This window comes from Anoplolepis gracilipes, chromosome 4 (genome assembly GCF_047496725.1).
Source record: "Anoplolepis gracilipes chromosome 4, ASM4749672v1, whole genome shotgun sequence".
In the NCBI taxonomy this organism is placed as follows: domain Eukaryota; kingdom Metazoa; phylum Arthropoda; class Insecta; order Hymenoptera; family Formicidae; genus Anoplolepis; species Anoplolepis gracilipes.
The window spans coordinates 7,904,516-7,926,182 of record NC_132973.1 but is presented as its reverse complement, the minus strand read 5'-3'; the positions used below and the strand labels follow the sequence as shown (position 1 = coordinate 7,926,182).

The following is a 21,667-nucleotide window of genomic DNA, read 5'->3' as shown; positions in this document are numbered from 1 at the left end:
ACAATTAAACTGGTTCAACACTTTTATACAAAATTTGTGGTTTAGTTTTCATAATTAAACTGTAATCAGATTTCTTCGTCATTTTTCATTTGCCTTACTTTAACGTGAAAATTGCTAATTTATTATCTCTCATAACATTTGTACATATATTTGATATTATTTATATGTCTCCCTTTTTTTATTATTATTTTTCTTTTTGTTCTATATTTTATCTCTTTTTATTATTTATTTATACACTTTTATTTTTCAAATAACTTGCATTAATTTTTTTTTGATATATGAATAATTAAAGAAATGTCAATAAATCATATATGAATGATTAAAGTAAAAAATGATTAAAATATGATATTTGATATATGAATAATTAAAGAAATGTCAATAAACAATTAAGAAATGAAAAACAAATAAATAAAAAAATGAAAAGTAGCTAGTAAAGATGATGACGAATTTGAGGCTAATTAAAAGTTGCTGTTCTCGAACGTGTTTTCTATAAATACTTACAATTAGAATTTCAATGAATTATATGAGAATATAAATTACAAATTAGCATTGATCGTTAAAGGTCATCTATCTGCTAAATTAGTTACGCGAATTCATGAATGGCACTGTCCACGCACGCGTACAGGACGAGGCACGTGCATTACACATGCCGAACGTTTTCACGTAGCATTCATGGATTGTTGTTTTACTACATATGACATGCGTTATATATTTCTGTAGTTTTCGAACCACTGTTTAATAATGTAATTTTCGATGATTAATTAGTCAATTAATGATAATTATAATAATTAATTAGAAGCGATACGCGATACGAAAATTTACATTCAATAAATCTATAATGCAAAAAATGTATTTTTAATGTAAATGAAAAACTTGTCTAGATGACGTCAAAAAGATAAGTAAAGAAATGTTGGAAATATATTCTAAATTTGTAAACAACTCTTAGACTTTAGACGCGAAAATTTCGAACCTAATAAAAAACAAAATCTGAATAAATAAATAAATCTCACACATCTTAAAATTTTGCGCAATCATTTTCTTGGTATATTAAAAAAAGATTAAGATACATATACTGTCAAAATATATTTAATTATTTTCTTAAATTTAATTATTTAATATCTTAACAATAATTTCTTTCGCAGTTCAATAATAAGATTTTTATAAAATTTCTTTGATATCATGTTTAATAACTCGTAGTCAAAATGTTAAACTCCGCCACGTGTCAAGGATAGGCGACGCAATTACATTAGGTACGATAATCTCAGTTTTGCATCTTGACAGATCGAGAACGATAGAATCTCGGTTATACCCATAGACTTATAATACCAGATTGATATAGTTAACGGATATAGGCGAACATGATGCACAGGTATCTACGCGACACTATGGGTGTCACAATATTTATACAACATATTTTAATCCGTCTATCACGGATAATACGTACGACTTTATTTAATTCACACCCAGTACAATTTGCCCACGCGAAATATAGCTGTCATCCCCACCACCACACCTCGCATCATTTTTCCGAGTCGTTTTGCATAGATATTATAGCAGTCTAGTATTATATAGAAGCCTGTGGTTGTACCCCATGTACGAGCGATCCTCAAACTTCTTCCTTCCTCAAGAAGCTTTCGCCGCACGTTCGGTAGGAGGCTCCGAAGAGGTGACAGGAGGGCGGTAGGGAGATCCGCGCGCGCGCGTTGTTTGGGAAGAGGGAGGACCCCGTGGTTGGCGAACGCAAGCGATATATGAAGGCGAAACTCGCGCGCACGTCGCCCAGAGACTCTCTCACGTGGTGTGCTCTCGCGATAGCGCAGGAAGTGCCGGTCCTCTCTTCGTGTTTTCCCACGCATATACATATTTCGATTTTTTTAATTCCCTAATCCGATAGCGTGGAAAATTAGTGACAAGTACGTTCGGAAACGTCGAGGGGGATTTCTGTCCAGAGGTTGTCGAGGACGATCGAAATCGGCTCGTCTTCGCCGACGTGGGTAACTTCCTTGAGGAGATTTAAGGGAAATCTGAAAGGGGTGGTAGAGTGAGAACCTTTGCTGGCATCGAAGCAATTATGAGCAAACAGTGGAAAGGTATGTGACACGGGATCATTGAGTGTCGACGAAAAAGTTATAAAAAGCTTATGCGAGAAAAATATATTGATTATGTATGGTTAAATATTCTTTGCTTTTTATGCGTCATTATATTGAGACTCGTGAATGAAAAGAGCTAGAAGTGTTTACAGAAAATGGACTCTCTTTATATAATGTATCTCTCTATTAGAATTTTTTATATCTATTATATCACATATAAATTATCTTGTGTTTTTTTCTAAGATACTTATCTTATTTTCTTGACTTATTATATCGTAAATTATCTTGTTTTTTTTTGTAGTGCGCTATTTTTATTCTATGCATTCCTCCAGAATTGAAAAGAAATAAGACTTCATAGGAGACGCTAGATAGTAAAATTTTTTCGCATTATAGGTCAGTGATTTTAACATATTTCCATCCTATAAATAAAAAATATACACAAAATATATTTCCATCCTATAAATAAAAAATATACACAAATATAAAATACTCCCTTGTTATACATTTATACATAAGTAATATTCGCGTTTCTCTCAAAAATGTATCAACGATAAATGTCAAGAATGAAGTCACAGTTTTTTAAAGTATCTTAAAAATACGAAAAGATTTATTAAAATAAAATTTGAATCCCATGAATAAAAATAAAAGAGGAAATAGTCGATCAATGAATGATAAGTAGAAGTATGGGATTCAAGGTAGTAATCGTCGTGACGATGCATGCAAACGAAGATATGAGTCGTTTGTTGACTGGATATAGTAAATTACATAGGTAAACTGCGCGCTCTACTACTGCGATCCAAAATATAACCCATGTACAAGGTGAGAAAAGAAGATATCCTTTTATTTGTTTAAATCTTATAAAATAAAATGAGAATTGCATTATAAAAACATTTTAATTATAATATTAAAACAATTTCTCGTTGTATTATATGTATATTAATACAGTGAAATAAATGATAACATCGATCAAATAAATAATATCAAATCATATTAAATAAATAATATCAAATAATATAAAATCAAAGAAAAATTTTTAAAAATATTTAAAAGTTCAAGAAATATATTAAATATATAAAAATAAACTAAATTCAAAAGTGTTTGTAACATTAAAGGGTTAAACTTAAGAACTGTATAAATAAACGAGTATTTAAAAAATATTAAAACATTTAATGATTAGAATTTATAAGACGTGTTATCTCTTATGGAATATTGTTGCGAAATAATCGGCGTACGTAAAAGTGTTTCGGCGTTTATTTATATTCGGGAAATTCTTCGCGATAATACATCAGACATATTAACTTTCATCTTTAATTTGTATCGCATTTATTTTGGATATGTTATCACATGAATGTCTTTTAATCACACCTTTTAATCATAACTGTGTAATTCATTCTACCGCACTTCAATAAGTTATCAGGCACATGTATCTTACACATCATTTGATATCGTGATAAAAATTTGTTTCTGTCGTAAATTTCTAGCTTTTTAATCGTTTTTATTTAAACTCTAATTTTATCTATAAGTTAATATAAATTGAACTGTAAATTAATTAATAAACTTTAAATAAAAAAGTAATTACAAAAAGCTTGATTAAATTCATAAAAATTTTACTGGATAAATAAATAAGTTTTAAATTGAAAATTCTCATAAAAATTAATGTACCTTTTTCATTTAATTATTTTAAATACAAGAATTATTATGAAATTGAATCCATAGGAATTTTTTAAATCAAGTAGGTTAAATTACGCGGTTACGAAAATTATAAAGTTATAGAAATTGAATAAAATTAAAAAAAAAAAAACATAAATTTAGAAAAATAAGATGGTTTATAATTGAATTTAACTCTTTGATTTTCTTTCGCAGGTGTCAAGGAGTTTGTCGGCCTGGAGGAGGTCACCAAGCTCGACTTCCTGGTGATGCTGTTCTCCGAGATTCTGGGCACGTTCCTGTTGGTCCTCATAGGCTGTGCCTCCTGCATCACGTGGCTGGATACGCCGCCGACCGTTGTACACATTGCGTTTACCTTTGGCCTCGCTGTAGCAAGTTTGGCACAGGTGAGTGTTGCTATTGTTCTCCTAATCGTAAAAATTTTATTTAAAAAAATTAATGGAATAAGTAAAATTCAAGATATATAAAATGTTAAATTTAATAATCTTAAATTTACTTAAAATGTTCTAAAAAAAAGTTTAAACTTCGAGAATTTATAAATACAGAATTTGTTTATTAATGATTTGCTTAATTAATTTTTAAAATTAAAATAGTAAATTTAAATGAAATAAATTAGATTGAATTTATTACTAAATTTCAATCCTAATTATGATAAATAACACAGACAAAGTGTACTTTATTTATACCAGACAATTTTGAGAGTATACTTTACAATAAAAGGAAAGGATTGATAGGGTAAAAATATTTTCGTGCAAATTCAAAGAAAGAGAAATAGAGATATGTAAAATATCAAAATTATGACAAGTTCTTTTTTCTTTCTATTATTCTGTTCTTTTCATTTCGAGTTTAATCATCGAAATATAAATGCGCAAGTATATATACTAGAAAATTGTGATATGAATTAAAACGACATGCATTTGCTCACCGAGAATATTTTATTATGTCTGCAAATTCTTATCTTTGCTCGTAAAAAGTTCATATACGTAATTTTTCCATTTTACGTTCTTGAATATTTTCTACTTTTGATGTTTTATCTCACTTTATATCAATAAAGATATGTAATTTAATATTTAATTTATATCAATATTAATCGATATAAATTAATTTAATTTTGCAATAATAATTTATTCACATGTGTATACTTTCACGGTATTTTTGTAGCACGCATGACAATTAATAATAAGAAAATTTAACTTTCTACTAATATAAAACTCACACATACACACACAACACACACACTCTCTCTCTCTCTCTCTCTCTCTCTCTCTCTCTCTCTCTCTCTCTCTCTCTCTCTTTGTCTCCTATATTAAAAAGATTATTACTTAAAAAATAATTATCGACTCTACATAATAATCATGAAATATCTTGAGCAACGCAAAGTAGAATAATTTGTTCATCAATTCAGACGTTTAATTAATCCATAATGCAAAATTGGTGAAAAGATAAATTCTCATTTAGTGAGGATTAAAATCAGATAAAGCAACAGTTTGCAGTTTCGCAAAAATATTCACGAAAGGCTTTGCAATATACAACGGAAGATTCTGAAAAAAGGAATAACATTATCCTCTCGACGATATTTTAATGATATTTGCATTTAAAGAAGACACACGTATGAGAAAGAAGTGCGTATTGTCGCCTCGCTTGTTACGTCACGATTAATAATTAACTAACATATCGTGTGTTGACCGTTTTTTTTTTTTTTTTGTATAGCATCTCTCGCATTTAAAACTTGCTCTTCGCGCCTGCTAAATAAGCCACATCGATCACGATTATGTTTCGGATATTCGCTGAATGGATCGGAGACACGCGCTTCTTAAAAGATCGTGTGTTTGTAAAGATATGCATGAATTCTGTAGAAGTTGTTATACGTGCGCATTCCTCTTGTATTCCTGTAGCAATGTACAGTAACTTTACACTTTTGTCGCCGTTGTAATTGCGACTGTAAGACCGTGTAATTAACAACTGCATAATTATTAATTCTTTCCACAATAACTTAAGGTTGCAATTTTATAATTATACGTGTTATGATTGGCTTTTATTGTTATATAAAATGTACGTTATATTTCGTCGAGAAACAAAAAACAGTCGTAATTACAGACACTTTTTTTCAGACGTCTTGTATTTCAAACAGGTAGGAACACTCTAAAGAGAGTGGGGATGTCCATTCACTTCGTCAAAGTTTTGTGACTCAGTCATCTAATCGCTCTCACTCTCGTTTCGTGAATCGATCTTTTTCTTTATGAAGAATGAAAGATTCAATTCACCGCGTAACGTTTCGCGATGTACTCTTTCATATATTTTAATTAAATGTCTAAATAGTATTGAATATAAAAAAGAGGAGATGAACTCATGATTTGTATTGTTTGATCAAGCATTCGAGTTATGTAAAAAATTTTTGGAAGATATTTGAACATAGATAATTTCTCGCGTAAGTTTACTTATGTAAAACGTCTGATACGTCATTCCAATCGAAATCACTGTTCGGCAAAAAGGAATGAAAAGAGAAGAAGATAAGATAACTATCAGTAAAACGGAGTGATCTTTAATCGCGATTCGATCGAGGTAAATACGGATATCGCGGGGTAATCGTTCGCCATATGATATCGATGTGATTCAATTTTCGCTCGTGGTTAATTCTTATCAGCGACGATCACCTAAATTGTCTCATTATGAAATGAATTACACAATCGTGTAAGCCAATGTTCAACATGAAAGCCTCTTCTTTCCACTATCCATAATTTTCTGTAATTTTACGCGCGTTTAGCGTTTTGTGCATCACGTGGATTGCTTTGTTTTTTTTTTCTTTTTGATTTTTTTATTCTTACATTTTTTCTACTACGAATTATGAAATAGAAAAACAATGAAAAATATATTGTATGTATCATGAAAATATGAAACACACGATTTATTAGATTATAAAAAATAAAAAGAGGCTACAATAATATATGTCGTAATAAAAATAAATATTTAGTGTGATAAATTGTGAAATATTCGCTCTTTTCAATTTTTTGTTCAATTTATAAATAGAAGAAAGATTATTTAAAACGTTCAAAGTTTTCGACTTGCAAATTTCCCTATTTCTAATATCAGTACGCACCTTTTTGATAAGCAAAAACAATCACTGATCGTTCGTTGAGACGGTTAAATAGATTAGAGGGAACAGGGGATCTCATCCTTAAATCACGCTCGTCCTTTCGAATTCGCGAGCTGACCTCGTCCTCGAAACAATTTATAGCGCACTGTGTTCTGTCGACACGCGAACTTTCGGCGAACGGCCGGTCGATTTGCGAAGAGCACTCGAGCGGCCTCCTTTGTATCAATCAGAATTCGCGCGACGCGATCACGAGGAGATGAATGGTCCGCTCGTTGACCGGCATGAATATTCTCAATGATTACTATAGCCGAACGGTGGACGTTTGAAACAAATTATCAAGGTTCACATATAAATATTACAGGAGAGAAAAGAAAGAAAAATATTAATTATAGCAAATAATTTTCATAATTGATATTATATTAATAAACATTACTACTCAGATGAAATTAACATTTAATATGTCAGTTGTTTTTCGAAAAAGATTTAAATCAAATATGTAATATAAAATTTGACTTTTTTAAAATAATATTACTATATGAAATAAATATAATATAAATAATATTTAATTAATAATATACGTGGAAAATGTAGGCGTATCTTTGGTGACTTCCATCTCATTTCATCACAAGAATCGCGGCGATTAGCTAGCAATTAAATTTAATTCACCCCATATTTTTCAAGAGAGATTCACTAAACATATATTTTAAAATAAAAAAAATTTGTTTATTTATTTCTCATATTGATAATTTTCGCATTTCCAATGCGTTTGGCACTTTTTTCTCGTGAAAGGCTCGGATCGTGAACTTCGCGTTTAGTCGCGGTAAACACGTTTTAATTGAAGCGTACACGGCATACGCGTGTGTGGGCCGCCCGGGCCCAGCGTAGTGGAAGGGTAAATAAGGCCGCCGGTTCGCCCAAGGGGGTCTAACTCCGTCCGGAGATGGTGCAACTGTGCCCCGAAGGCTTCTGACAACCTACTCGAGAGTCGGAGCCCGAGAGACTAGCGTTCACTCTTATTCCGCCCGTACATCGCCCTTTTGATACTTTACTTTCCGACAGCCCGCGGCACGGATGTGAACGTCTACGATGCTTTAGAAGTCGCGTAATTTTTACTTTTCTTTTTTAAGGAGAGGAGGGGAGGGAAGAGGACAAATAATGACACATGACACCTTAAATCGAAGAGATTAATTGTTTTCGGGTCTCAAAAATTTTTATTTATTGTAGAATAATAATTGAAAAACAACAGTCGAGTCCTCTTTACACTGTAATAAGTTCAAAATGTTGATAACATTTTACATATAATTATCATGTTACATATATTTATAATAAAATTCATTTTTTTCAAATTTTTTATTCCATCATTAGTTTATTAAATCATATATCTTTATTGACTCCGCAAATTTTTTTTAAAAAAGTGCTATTATGTTAAATATTTTAATTACATTACATTAATATCATTATATTTAAAATTTTTCTGACATTTCGTTTTTAAGTTACTTTTATATTTTATTACTTTTAAAAAATCTTTTTTGGAAATTAAAATTATTTCTTTCTTTCATAAATTAATGATTAATATATTTTTCAGCCACAGGATTCACATTTTCTTAAATATTTGTTTGCACTTGACAAATCTCTTTTGTCGTAGTAACAATTTGTACGTTTACAAGATTGCAACCAATTGATGTTTTGAGTTGAAACGATATCACGTGCGTGTTTCTTTCCAACTTTTATATATCCAATTATATCTCAATCATGATATAATCATCCACAAGCGTGTTTAACCATGCGTCATCTCGTTAAGACGCGACTCAATCGAAAATTCTTTGCTCGAGATCTAAGACACGTTCTCGACTCGACGGTCCCATTCAGACGAAAATTGAATGCTAAGTCTCTCTTTATCGTCTAACGGGCAACGATAGCGATATTGTCTCGGTGTTGACGATCGCGCTTTATTGTCCCAGTTGCTTTGCACAGCCGGCATGAGAAAAATGGACACATCCCCGGATGACATCTGTAGTCGCATTATTTATAGATCCGACTCTATCTGTGTGTGTGTGTGTGTGTCCAGGGATATAAAAGTCATAATTTATACAAGTGGGCTGTACACAACCGATCGTCGTTCAATAAAAGCCACTATTGATAGAGAAATGTCAAGTGACTTTTCTCTCAGTAAGAAAGAAAAAGGGAGATTTGAACAAAGGAGGTATTATAAATAACGGTGGAAAAATATTTGAGAGACTCCACACGTGTTTATCTAGATGAAATAATTGTCCAAGATAATTATCGCGCGGATCTAGTGCACGACAAGATGTGTCCTCATAGCGTAATCGTTGCGCCAACATCGCACATCTTACTGGGTTCTTAGTGTGTTTATGGTTATTAGATAAATTATTCATTATTATAAGAATTAAGAAATTTTATCAATTTTATTTTAGTTTTTTACACAAATATTTTATATAAATCTAATAGAATGCAATTTAATAGGATTTTAATTTTATTATTGAATATGTGTGATCTTAACACAATTGCAATTTTTGACTCACATAGAAATTTTTAATTAAGAAGTACTGATTTATAACATTAATATAAAATGATGTAAAGATTTTTTTAAAGATAAATATAATTTATAAAAGTTAAAATAAGAATTTTATTTTTAATATGTCACTTTAATTCACATTTAATTAATATAAGTTTGTTTTAAATTCAATTTTTCTTATACGAACTTGACTTTAGATCAACATTTGTTTGATCTGTTTATAGTATATGCTATTATTTTAGCATTTGTTAAATATTCAGAAAATGTTTCTTCTTTCACGTGATACGAGTATGCTGACAATGAGATCTCGAGATGCAGGCCCGGCAAAAAGCACGAGCACCGGGCGCGCATGTCGCACTTTTCATTAGCTTGCGAAACCCGCAATTCGCCACGATTAAAATCGTGCAACCTTGCGTTGTCGGCGACAATCGTCTTTCTTTTCTCCCCTTCGTGATTTTAAATTTATTCAACGAGCATTTTATGTCGATTCTTTTTCTTCTTCTCGAACTTTTCAATTACTCTTATAAATTAAATCGAACCCTTCAATTAATTAATATCAAGTTTTACAAAATAATTGAAATAATCAAATATTTAATTAGAGCTTTAATTAAAATGTTTTAATTTTTTTTTCTTTCTATTTTATTTTAATGAAAAAATTTCTTTATCCTAAACTTTTTATATATAATTTGAAAGGAATTATCTATATAGAAAAATTTATTATTTATTAATATTTTGTAAATGTATTTGTGTAACAGAAAACACAGCATTGATTATATCAGTAGCAAAAATCTGATTAGATCAATTTTAATTAATCCAAAAAAATGTTTTACAATGCAATAATTAATTTGAGGAAGTTATTTAAATTCAATCCGGAATCTGGGTTTCGTAAAAAACTTAAAGACAAAGAAGAACAATTCACGAGTCGAGCTTTATCATAAAAAAACTCTCCCAAAGTGCACTTGCAACTTTGTGCAGTTTGGTCATTTCTCATCTCGCATTCTGCCGTTTTTTTTTTTTTTTCTTTTTGCGAGCCGACTAAGGATGACGGTATTAAAAATAAAAAGAAAGGGAAGTTTATAGGGGAAGAGGACGAAGACTTGAAGCGAGAGGGAGAGCAAGAAAAAATGGGAAGGGCGCGAATAAGAAAGAAAAAGAGAGCGAGAGAAAGGGAAAGAGAGAAGGGAGATGTAGATGTGCAAAGTCACAGTCGATCCTGTTCCGAATGCAAATCGCACGCATCTCGCTCTGCATTATACGCAAATGCGCGGCTCTTTAATATGCGAGAGCGAGGGCACAACGCTTACGCAACGCGAGATGCAGCAATGATGCAGAGATGATCGTGATTTGGAGAACATCAATTGTTGAATTAAACTAGATGACAGATCCTAAAGACGTTTCTACAAATTGATATATGTGAATGAGATCTCAAGGAGCACAATGTAAGCGTGCATATCTTCCAAGATGTAGAATGTTTCGAAAATTCTCACTCATCAAATCTTCATGTTCCATCCATTTGATCTTATTAACCTAATGATTTATCAAGTATTTCTATCTTTCAAATTAAAATTCTATTCTCTTAAAACTCTTCTATACATAATAAACATGCATTAAATTAATATATACGGTTTGGCAAAAAATTTAAGGAATATTTTCCCTTAAATTGTGTGTATACATAATTTTTGTACCAATATTTCAATGATTCGGATAACAAAATGAATGGGCAAAATATTAAGTAATTAAAATTTTATGAAGATATTTTTTGTTAACTTAGGGATGAAATTACCGTTCAGGGCGTTGGCAGTTATTTGTTAAATTAATTACGTCTTATTAAATTGATTATCACCTTCATTAAATTTATTTAATTAAGTTTTATTTTAATTTAATTTAGCCAACGTAATTAAATTAGTGAACGAAAAGTATGACATGGAAAACGATAATTAAGGGAGTAAGAGAGTGCTCCCTTTTTAGAAATCATCCACAAGGGAGTGTCTTATTAATTACAAGCGCGCGTGAGATAAGTATCTGAGTTTGCTCGCGTAATCGCCACAAATGTCTTTGCTACTATCTTGCGTCTTAGAGCGTCCCCTGTCTCGCGAATTGCGAGCGCGAGATAAATGAGCGGCGGGAGTGCATTCTTACTCGTTTTACGTTTATGACGTTGAATTAATAATCGTCTCTCGTTGTATAATTTATGACGTATGCTAATTATTTTGTCGAAAGATATTTCTCTCGCCTAGCATTACTTCGTTTCGTAGTTCATCTCTATACTCGCGATGTCTTACGTCCCACCAGTTTTGTGCAATATGTGCCGCATTGTTTTCTTTCGGAGGAATTTGCATAAAACTCGTGTGCTCGCCAATATTGATTTTAGAGTCGGGCCAAGGCTTTCGACACTTTTACGTTCCGATACCTTATTTTCTCCCGAGCCTAAGAAACTTACGTCATTTTAATGCGACTTCTTTAAACAATTTAAAGCTTGCTATATATTTCTTCAAATTTTATATGCGATAATTTTAGAAATTTTATGAATCAAAATTCGAGAAACAATGAATTTATGCAAAACGTAGGTTAACTTTGCGTTGATATAAAAACGTGACTGAGACAGACAGCAGAAACGTCTTTTAAAATAATTTTATAAAATTAATATTAAAAAAAAGAAAAAAGTGAAATATTAATACAAATAAAAATATACGCTCATAAAACATACATAAAAAAATATAAAATATATTATAAATATAAAAATAAGACAAATAAGTTTTGCTAAAATAATATTAAAATTTGTAATTACGTAAGTATATAATTTTATCAAAGGATATGCAAGAGCTTCTCTAATTATCTCTTCATTATTTTATTATCAAAGATAACGTTTTTATAGAATAAAAAACTAATAAAATGACCTCGATAAAGAAAATTAAAAAAAAATTAATTAATTAAATTAAATTTTTAAAAAATTCAATTGAATATCTTTTTTTCTAATGTACATCAGTGCGCGTGGAATATCTAAAAAAAAGATATATCTAATTGTAAGACAAAATCGCTTCTGCGGTAAAAGCGGCGTGTATTCCTTGGCAAACATTAGAGTCATCCTGCTGGGGGCCTTTTCGGGCACCGAGAGGTACCGCTCCCTCGTGCGTTGTTACGCAAGCAGACCCACAGGCGAAAGATCATTGTCCTACGTCTTGTAGCTCGTGTGCGTCACGCAGCCCAATTATGTCTCTACATACAGGCCCGCACTGAAAAGTATAAGGACAGATTGATGGACAATTGTGATGAGCTTGATATTCTCTAGCCATACGACTTTTTAAATTATTTAATTTCGTTGATACATTATATAAGTTTCTTATATTTGAAGAAATTGAAAGATGAAACATACATATATCCCCCAATTAAATCTTCAATATATTTTTTAATAATTAATTGGTTTGCATAATGATTAATAATTTAAAAATGTAAATTATTATGTGTGTACACATATTAATTATAAATTATAACGTAGTGGAATATATTGTACGGCTAAAAATAAATTTGATATGCACATAATAAAAGATTAAATCTCTCCAGGTTCTATTGTTAATTAATAATTAATAATTAATTATTATCAACGTACTTTCAATGCATTTTTTATCGCTGCGCAATTTTGATTAAATAGCGAAATTATTATAATATATTTTAATGTGCTATAAAAAATATACTAGAGTAATCTCTCAAGATTAGGATTTCTCTGGAGGGTTTTGCGAATCCGATCCTGCGCCTCCGCGCTGCAGGAGCCCCGACAACGTGTACGAATTTGTAACGGCACGACGAGCCCAGACACCTTACGGTAATTACTGACAATACGTCGGCGAAGTCCATTATTTAATGCTCGCTCGCAGTCGTATTTAACGCTCGAACGAGTCGACGGACGATGACGGCTCGTCTCGAAAAGGTGGAGAGACGCGTAATTTGCGTCACAAACTGCCCGCGTCTCGTTAATGCTTGATCCCGATATCCTTTTCGTTTTATTAGCGTGAAATACTTTCTCAACATCTTAATCCCATTTCTTCGCTATTATTCATTACCATTATTGCTTTAGGTTTCACAAATCACTTGTCACGATTTTGATCCGAGTTAAATTATGACCGAATTTATTTCGACATTTGAATTACACATCAATCGAATATCTTAATTGCTCTATCTATCGTTTTATTAATTTTTTTTAACATTTAGCTATATAATATTAATTTTATTTCATATACACAGTTAATTAAAATGACTTTGCTTCGAAATAAATTTTGTGCACACACGTGAATTTCAGAAGATAATTATTGTTTTATTATTTGTTCAAAATATTACGTACACTACCGTATATAAATACAATACTATATATAATTAATAATTTATTAATTAATAATATTAAGTTATTAATTAACATTACTAGAATTACATTATGATTTTGCTGCTGCCAAGTTTTTTTTAAATGGCAAATAAAAAGGTCAACAGCTTTTGCAGGATGTCAGACACTTTTCTCATTTCGCGTGTAATTTCGAAAGTTCATGTTTTACTGCGATTTTTTACTGCCGAAACAAGAAATCTTCAGCAGCCTTCGGTTTAATAGTAGATAAGAACAAAGATGATCTATCTAAAAAGATAGAAAAATGATTCAAGGCGATCAACTTTGCCTATCGGGCGCGAATTCTAGAACAGCTTACCGTGCGATCTTTCTTGCACCTGCTCGCCGCTAATTCGAGATAAAGTTTCAGCAATGCGTATGACACGTGCACGTTCGTTCGCGCGAAGAAGGAGCGCGGCACGTGTGCAACAAACGTGCATCTTCAGGTTCGGATTTATTCTTTTCACGATAAATTTTATCAATAATAAGAAACGAATTTATTTTCGACAGTATGATATATATAATTTATACTTTTTTAAATTAAATAATTATGTAAAATATAATTAATACAATTATTTAATATATATATATATATATAATATACGTAATAAATTCAACTAAAATCTATTTTTTATCTGAAATTGTTTTCAAATGATATATTTATGATTAAACAAAAAAATGTCTATCTGAAGACATTTATAATATCTTTATTAGAAAGCAATGTGACAATTATTTTCATTTTTTATTTCATTATCTTTTTCTCTTTCATTTTATTATTTATTATTAATTATATTCTTTGACAGTCGGTATATTGTTTCCTTTGAGTCCGATCCTGTGTCTTTTGCACGCGGGAATGCGTATATGCTGCTTACATATGACTGCAGGCTGTGGGTCGTAAGAGAAACCCCCGAGGGTGCGAAACGGCGAGATAATTTGAGATCGTACGATATACAGCGAACCGGAACGGATGTTGGAAATTAATTTTTCTGTTCTGGATTTAAAATTAAAATTTGAAAGCACAGACAAAGTTGAGCGTAAGGTCCACGAGGGAGCCGCGTCAAAAAAAAAAAAAAAAAAAAATAAGCTTATCATACTTTTTGTTTCATTGAAGATTAAGATTTAAAAAATCCTCGAAATAAACACGTGACGCGAAGTCTCCGTCGGACCAAGTATCAAGTTGAAAAAATACGACATTTCGGGCCGAAAATATCGTGATCGCTCCGAGATAGAATCGAGGCCCCGAAAAAGGAGGCTCTCGCCGAGATAGGCGCGAATTTCGCGCGGGCATCCACGGGGGTCCGTTTATTACTTTTCTCGGAACAATGTTGCGAACGAAGGCCGATGAGTCGCGGAAAGTGGCATAACTTTCCCCTTTAAAGCGCGCTTTAAACACACACGACGCGCTTTATAATATATATTCCACGGATCTCTTCTCCGAGACAGATATACGTCGCGCGAGCACGTGTCAATTAAAGTCCGTGCAGCAGCCCGGGGATTTTTCATTTCACCTGGCAAGCCGCAAGGCCACGTCTCGCTCGGTTCTCTCCTCCCTCCAGGACCGACACAAAAGAATCTGTCTCTCTCGATTGTCGATCTCGCCCGCTTCAATTGCGAATCATTTCTCGACCAAAATCTTTTATTATGAAATCCATCATTAAAGAGAGGCCGTCTCATTAAAATTACGATAAGTGTTTGAAGGATACCTTATACATTTATTCGATATCTTTTTTCCGCGATAAGATCGGATTTCTATTACGAAGTCTTCGAATTTTTGGCCGAATTTCGAAGACGTGCAATTTCGAACGGCAATTGCTCGTTTCGGAATTAACAATCGATATGGCACAAATCGACGAGAATCAGCGAATTGACGGTGATGAGAATCGAAGGAGAGAGAGATAAAGGGACAAAAGAAAAGAGGGAAAGAGAGAGAGAGAGAAGAGAAAATTACGCAATCCTGGTCGGCGCATATGTGTGCCGATCGCCCGCGGCGAGACGAGACCTTGTCGGCGTGCATGAGAACTGGGCCGCGTGCGTCGGGCCCCTCGTTGTATACCGGGCTCAACGGGCCCGAATCTGAACCTAGATGAATCCACCGACGCCGTGAAGTCTGCGCGAATCGTGCCGGATTACTTGGAATGATTCTGAGATCAAGATACGTGTGTTTGCGTAAACGTGAGGAGAGAGTACTCCTATGTATATTGATGGTTTCGGGATAATTATTGACACATGTACATGCAAAAGTTTTTATTAAAAAAAAAATCTCTACGATATTATATATAATTATTTTATACATTATTTATAAAATAATCTTGATTTTGTGTGCTGTAAAATAATCTAATAATTATATAAAATTTATTATTTATAAAATCGTCTGATTAATTTTACCGTACACGCGCAATAAAACTATACTGCATCGTACACAATAATTTGAGGGATGTAATTTTAATAATAAAATGTTCACGTCAATATAATTGTATTGTATGTTAAATATATGTTGTATTTACCAGCAATTTATGAAATGAGTGTACAAGGGAATTTACATGCAAGTTTACAATTCGTAAACTATGCAGTTGAATTAGATCGGTTTACTTTCGTCTATCGCAGTTACATCTGTTGTCGATTAGAAACCACACGCGATGTTATTGTGAATCAAACATTATATGTGTTGCGTGTGGATGTGTTCTAGATGCACTACACGTGCCTCAATTTATATGGATACTAACATACTAAAGATATTGTATAGGTTGGTAAACATATTTATAAGATCACGACACTAATTATCGTTGAAAACTTAAACTAATTAAAATAGTAAAAGATCACAAATTGTTAAACGAAAAATAATATTAGAAAAAATTTGTGTGAGTAAAGTTATAGCAAAACAGAATGAATTAAAAAATTGATTTTTACATATGCATTTCTAGGTCTCGCGTACATATATGTTAGATTTATATTAGATCTATATAATTTACTATTGCGTGTGTGTATAACACATGTATATAAACATATATTTATAAATTGCATAATTGCGTATTTTAATAATTTAAAAAATAGTGTTTTATGTTAATTTAAAACTCTCTTCTTTCCACTTTATCGAGTTAAATATTTTTGATAAATTAACTTGTTTTAATATAAATAGATTAATAAATATTTCAATTTATAAAATTATATATACGATCTTTGAAATTCAATAATCTTTCATTATTTTTATCTATTATTTATTTGAATATCCGACTATTTTTTGCCTCATTATTTATCAGTTTAAAAATAAATTATATATATATATATATATATATATATTTAAAATACATTTTTATGAAATATATATCTTAGAGATGTTCCTAGAGAGTAACAGACTATGTCATCCATCTATCTACGAAAAGGTCGGCCGTTTCGCGAGATTGTTTCGAGTCGTTTATGCGATCTCCACGTAATTACATGCCGGCTACGTAAGGGGAATTTACAAGCAGGCGTTACACGCAGTGACACGCTGCGAGATTGTCAAAACGCCCGCCGCGGCGACGTTGATCGTTGGGAAATCGTTCGAGATAAATCCGAGAAACAAATTTCGTCTTTCTCTCTCTCTTTCTCTTTCTCTTTGCGGTGGGCGTGAGACCTCATGATGATTACGAAACGAACTTTAGAAATTTTCTCACGGCCCACAGTTTTATTAGTCACAAGTTCGCCGATCGAAAAGCACACGAACATTGTACTAGACATTTCTAATCAGGAATATAATAATAACATGACACAGTAAAAATTGTAATAAAATCTTGGAAAATAAAAAAAACACATTATACACATCGTGATTTTGTATTTCATTATAATAATATAAAATTTACGACACACAGTAAAAAATACACGTGATTTTTTTCTAATTTATATTTAAGTTTGTGTGAGCCACACAGTACAATTATTGTTATAAATATTATAATTATTGTACAAAATAATTATAATATTGTGTTGGAAGGAAAGTAATGTTGTATTTTCTGAATAGATGCCTTTAGTGTTTTTTGTAATAAAGAAATTTCAACCTAGATGACATTGCACGATAGATGACACTATAGATGGGTCTCTAAGTATCATTTAACGTACATAAAACATATGTAGAAGCGTTTGCGTTCATTTGAGATCGAGAAAAAAATGGAGCAAAACAAGCTATATTTTCGTTGTTTGATGCTTTTTTATTTCCGCAAAAAGGAAAAACCCGCAAACGAAAAAAAATATGTGCGGTGTATGGAGAAGATGCTATAACTGGACGCATGTGCCAGAGATGGTTCGTGCTGGTGACACGACAACTTAAAGACGAGGAGCGCTCTGAACGATCGGCTGTCGTTAATGACGACGAAATCAAGAATATAATCGAATAAATCAACGATACACGACGTGGGAGATTGTGGAGATATTCCATTTATCACATACAACCGTTATCGAGTATTTACATAGGCTGGGGTATTATGTGAATCGTCCTGATGTTTTGATACCGCATGATTTATCTGAAAAAAATTTAATCGATCGCATTACCACCTGCCATTCATTACTTAAACGCTTCGGAAATGATTCATTTTTAAAACAGATTATAACGAGTGATGAAAAATGAGTTATTTACAATAACGCTGACGATCCTGAAGAAAGCAATCAGAAAAGCCGTTGATCACTCCAAAGCCTGAACTTCATTCAGAGAAGATAATGCTGCGTATTTGGTGGAACTTATTATGAGCTTCTCTTTCAAAAAATGTATGGCTTAATTCGGATAAGTGTGGTCCAATTGGACCAATGAATTGAAGAAACCCATTGCAGAAAAACGCAGGGAACTGGTGAATAGAAAAGGTGTTTTATTTCATCAAGAGAATGCCAGGCCTCATGTTTCTTTGACTACCCGGGAAAAAATATTGCAACTGGATTGGAAAGTTTTACCACATCCGCTATATTCGCCAGACATTGCTCCCTCTGATTACCACCTATTTCGATCCTTGCAAAACTTCCTTTATAATAAGACATTCATTTCTTTGGAGGACTGCAAAAATCATTTTCAATAGTTTTTCGATGAGAAAATATACAAGTTCTACGCGCAAGAAATTATGCAGCTGCCTGAAAGATGGCAAAAGGTTATAGAAAACAACGATCATTGTATTATAGATTAAGATTGTTTTTAAATATAAATAAATTTGTTCCAATTTTTACCCAAAAATACGACATTACTTTTCTTCCAACTCAATAGTTATTATAAAAATTTATTAACAATACTATATAATAATTTTTGAATTTTCAGGTCTTAGGTCCGATTTCTGGTTGTCACGTGAACCCAGCGGTGACACTTGGTCTAATGGTCAGCGGAAATTGCAGTTTTCTTAAAACCGTTAGTTATGTGATCTGTCAATGTTGTGGCGCTATTGCAGGTTCCGCTGTTCTCAAGGTAAGACTAAATTAAAATTTACTTTATAAAATTTTAATTAATTAAAATTGATACATTAATGACTTAAAATGCAACGCTTTATCATTTTTTTAAGAATATTAAAGATAATCTAAATTCATATTTATTAATTGTTAAGTCAATTTTTATTTATTTTTCAACTTGTTCGATTAAAAAACAAAGAGAGAAAATAAAACCGAATTTGTGTATGTGACATGCAGTGTAAATTAGTCTAATTTTAATTAATTAAGTGTTAAGGAAGATGATAGTGCATTGCATTTTCTGTATCATTGTTTAATCTTTTTAATATTGTAATTTAAAATTAATCGAAATTATCTCGAATTTATCGCTAACCACTCAATCGCATTACATAAGTAATAAAATGTATTCGGGGAGGTCAGCGGGTCATGTACATGACATTTTTATTTGAGCACGCTTTACGTATACATGTGGGTCCTTACACACGCGCAATCATAATGATCGTCGGGCCGAAGCGTGAAATCAATCGTTGATAGGCTGTCATTTCGATTTGGCGCGGAACTCCGTCTTGTCCGTATCAATTAAATCGCCGTTGCGCAAGGTCAAGGTCCGTTTCTCTCCTTCTGCTCCTCCTCCATCAACTGCACGCACACCCATTGCATCAAAAACTAGTCGCGCAAGCGATCAGCGGCTGGGTCACGCGCGAGAGAGCAGCCGGCAGCCGGCACACGTGCTCGTGTGCGATATTTTGCTTACGGCTTAAATTAATTTGATCCCACAAACCGATTTAATTATTAAATCATCAGTATCATCCTACATCATCTAAGCCTAGTTGCATGTAGGAAAAATTAAATCTTCATATATCCGTTATATGTGCTGTGATTTAACAGTAATTAACGATATATTAAAAAATTGCTTGCCGTATGGCTAGTAAAAAATGTTATCGGCTTACAATAAATATAAAATGCTTTAAATATAAAAATATAAAAGGTAATTATTTAAATGTAAAAATAAAATGATTTAAAACCACACGGAGAATAAAATGATTGAAAATCATATAAAGAATATTATATGAACCTCTTAGAAATCAAAATAATCAATTATTTTGTAAATTCCTTAATTTTAGTATCAAAACACTAATTTTGTGTGGTATTAAGGAACTTAATTTAATTAAAAAAAAAAAAAAAAATTATCATCATAGACATACAATATATTAATTATAATGTTAATTATGGTTATCTTATATCGAGCAATTAAAAGTTCCCCACAAAATTTCATCAAATTATCTAATCGAATCGCGTCGTTCCGTTCAGCTGATAATACCCAAGACACAAACCGAGAATGGCCTGGGCGCTACTGTGTTGGCAAGCGGCGTGTCGGTATCCCAGGGTACCGTAATGGAGGCCATCATCACATTCCTGCTGGTACTGGTGGTGCACGCTGTGACAGATGCCAAGAGGTCCGACACGAAGGGCTGGGCCCCGTTGGCGATCGGTTTGACTATCACGGCGGCTCATATGGCGGCGGTTCCCATCACCGGTAGCAGCATGAACCCCGCCAGGACTCTGGGCCCAGCCGTGGTGGAGGAAGAGTATCAGAACATATGGGTCTATTGGGTAGGCCCGATCGTCGGCGGCTGCTTGGCCGGCGGTGTATACAGGATGGGCCTGAGGGCCCACAGGGAGGACGACGAGGGTTCGTATGACTTTTGAGAGGCCTCCTCCGGGATTCTAAAACGTGAGACGGATTTTATTCATAATTGTACGAAAAACTAGAAATCGGAAATCTCCCAAGTGTAAATAAAGAGTAAAAATGTAGTAAAGATGATGATTATTTTTGATTATTGTTGAATATGACAAAATTGTCTGTAAAAATAAGATTGTGCAGAGAATATATATAAATACGTAAGTAAGATATTGGACCGACTCTCTGTAGATTAGAGAGTTCAGAAAACTGGGAACTATTTCAATCAAAATTGCTCCATAATATGTAAATGTATACTTAATATGCACATATATGTCTTTTTTAAATATTTCATTTTCTTTAAATGTATTAATCTTTATATATTTACATGAAAATCATTTATTAAATTATATTGTCTATTAGGTTTTTATCTTTAGTATCTTTTTAGCTGATGGTATTTAATCGGAAAGCATAATCGAAAATATATCGACATTATTGTATAATACTATGTTGTGTACAATGTAAACGAAAAATAAAGTTTTATATTATATTAATATTAATTAGTATAATATTATATATTACTAATTATTCAAATTATATATTACGGATTAAAAGCATATGCATGATTATTATACAATAATGTGTATGATATCGGATCGATGTCTTTCTTGAAAAATTATCTTTTTATCTTAAATGTATTCTTTCCCCTAGAATGTGCATAGAACAAGAGATAGCTTTTTTATCTATAATCATAAGCATAATCTCATCGTGATTAAAGATGATTACCAATTTGCGTAAATTCTATATTCATTAGATTATACATCGCCACCCTGAATTT

At 32.2% G+C, this 21,667-nt stretch overlaps 1 protein-coding gene across 3 annotated transcripts in view; it reads left to right on the top strand.

The window, feature by feature from the left end:
• The window catches only part of LOC140664733 (aquaporin AQPAn.G), a 32,066-nt gene extending 10,930 nt beyond the window's left edge, over positions 1-21,136 (top strand). Inside the window, exons 1-4 of one of the 3 annotated variants that reach the window (XM_072890156.1) lie at positions 1,761-2,090; positions 3,954-4,144; positions 19,027-19,170; positions 20,460-21,129. In XM_072890156.1, coding sequence (XP_072746257.1) covers positions 2,072-2,090; positions 3,954-4,144; positions 19,027-19,170; positions 20,460-20,858 — 753 coding nt within the window. In that variant the 5' untranslated portion in view covers positions 1,761-2,071 and the 3' untranslated portion in view covers positions 20,859-21,129. Of the gene's footprint in view, positions 1-1,760; positions 2,091-3,953; positions 4,145-19,026; positions 19,171-20,459 lie in introns of those variants that run through there. The other 2 variants (XM_072890154.1, XM_072890155.1) reach the window with 2 other exon arrangements.
• Positions 21,137-21,667: the final 531 nt, after the last annotated feature.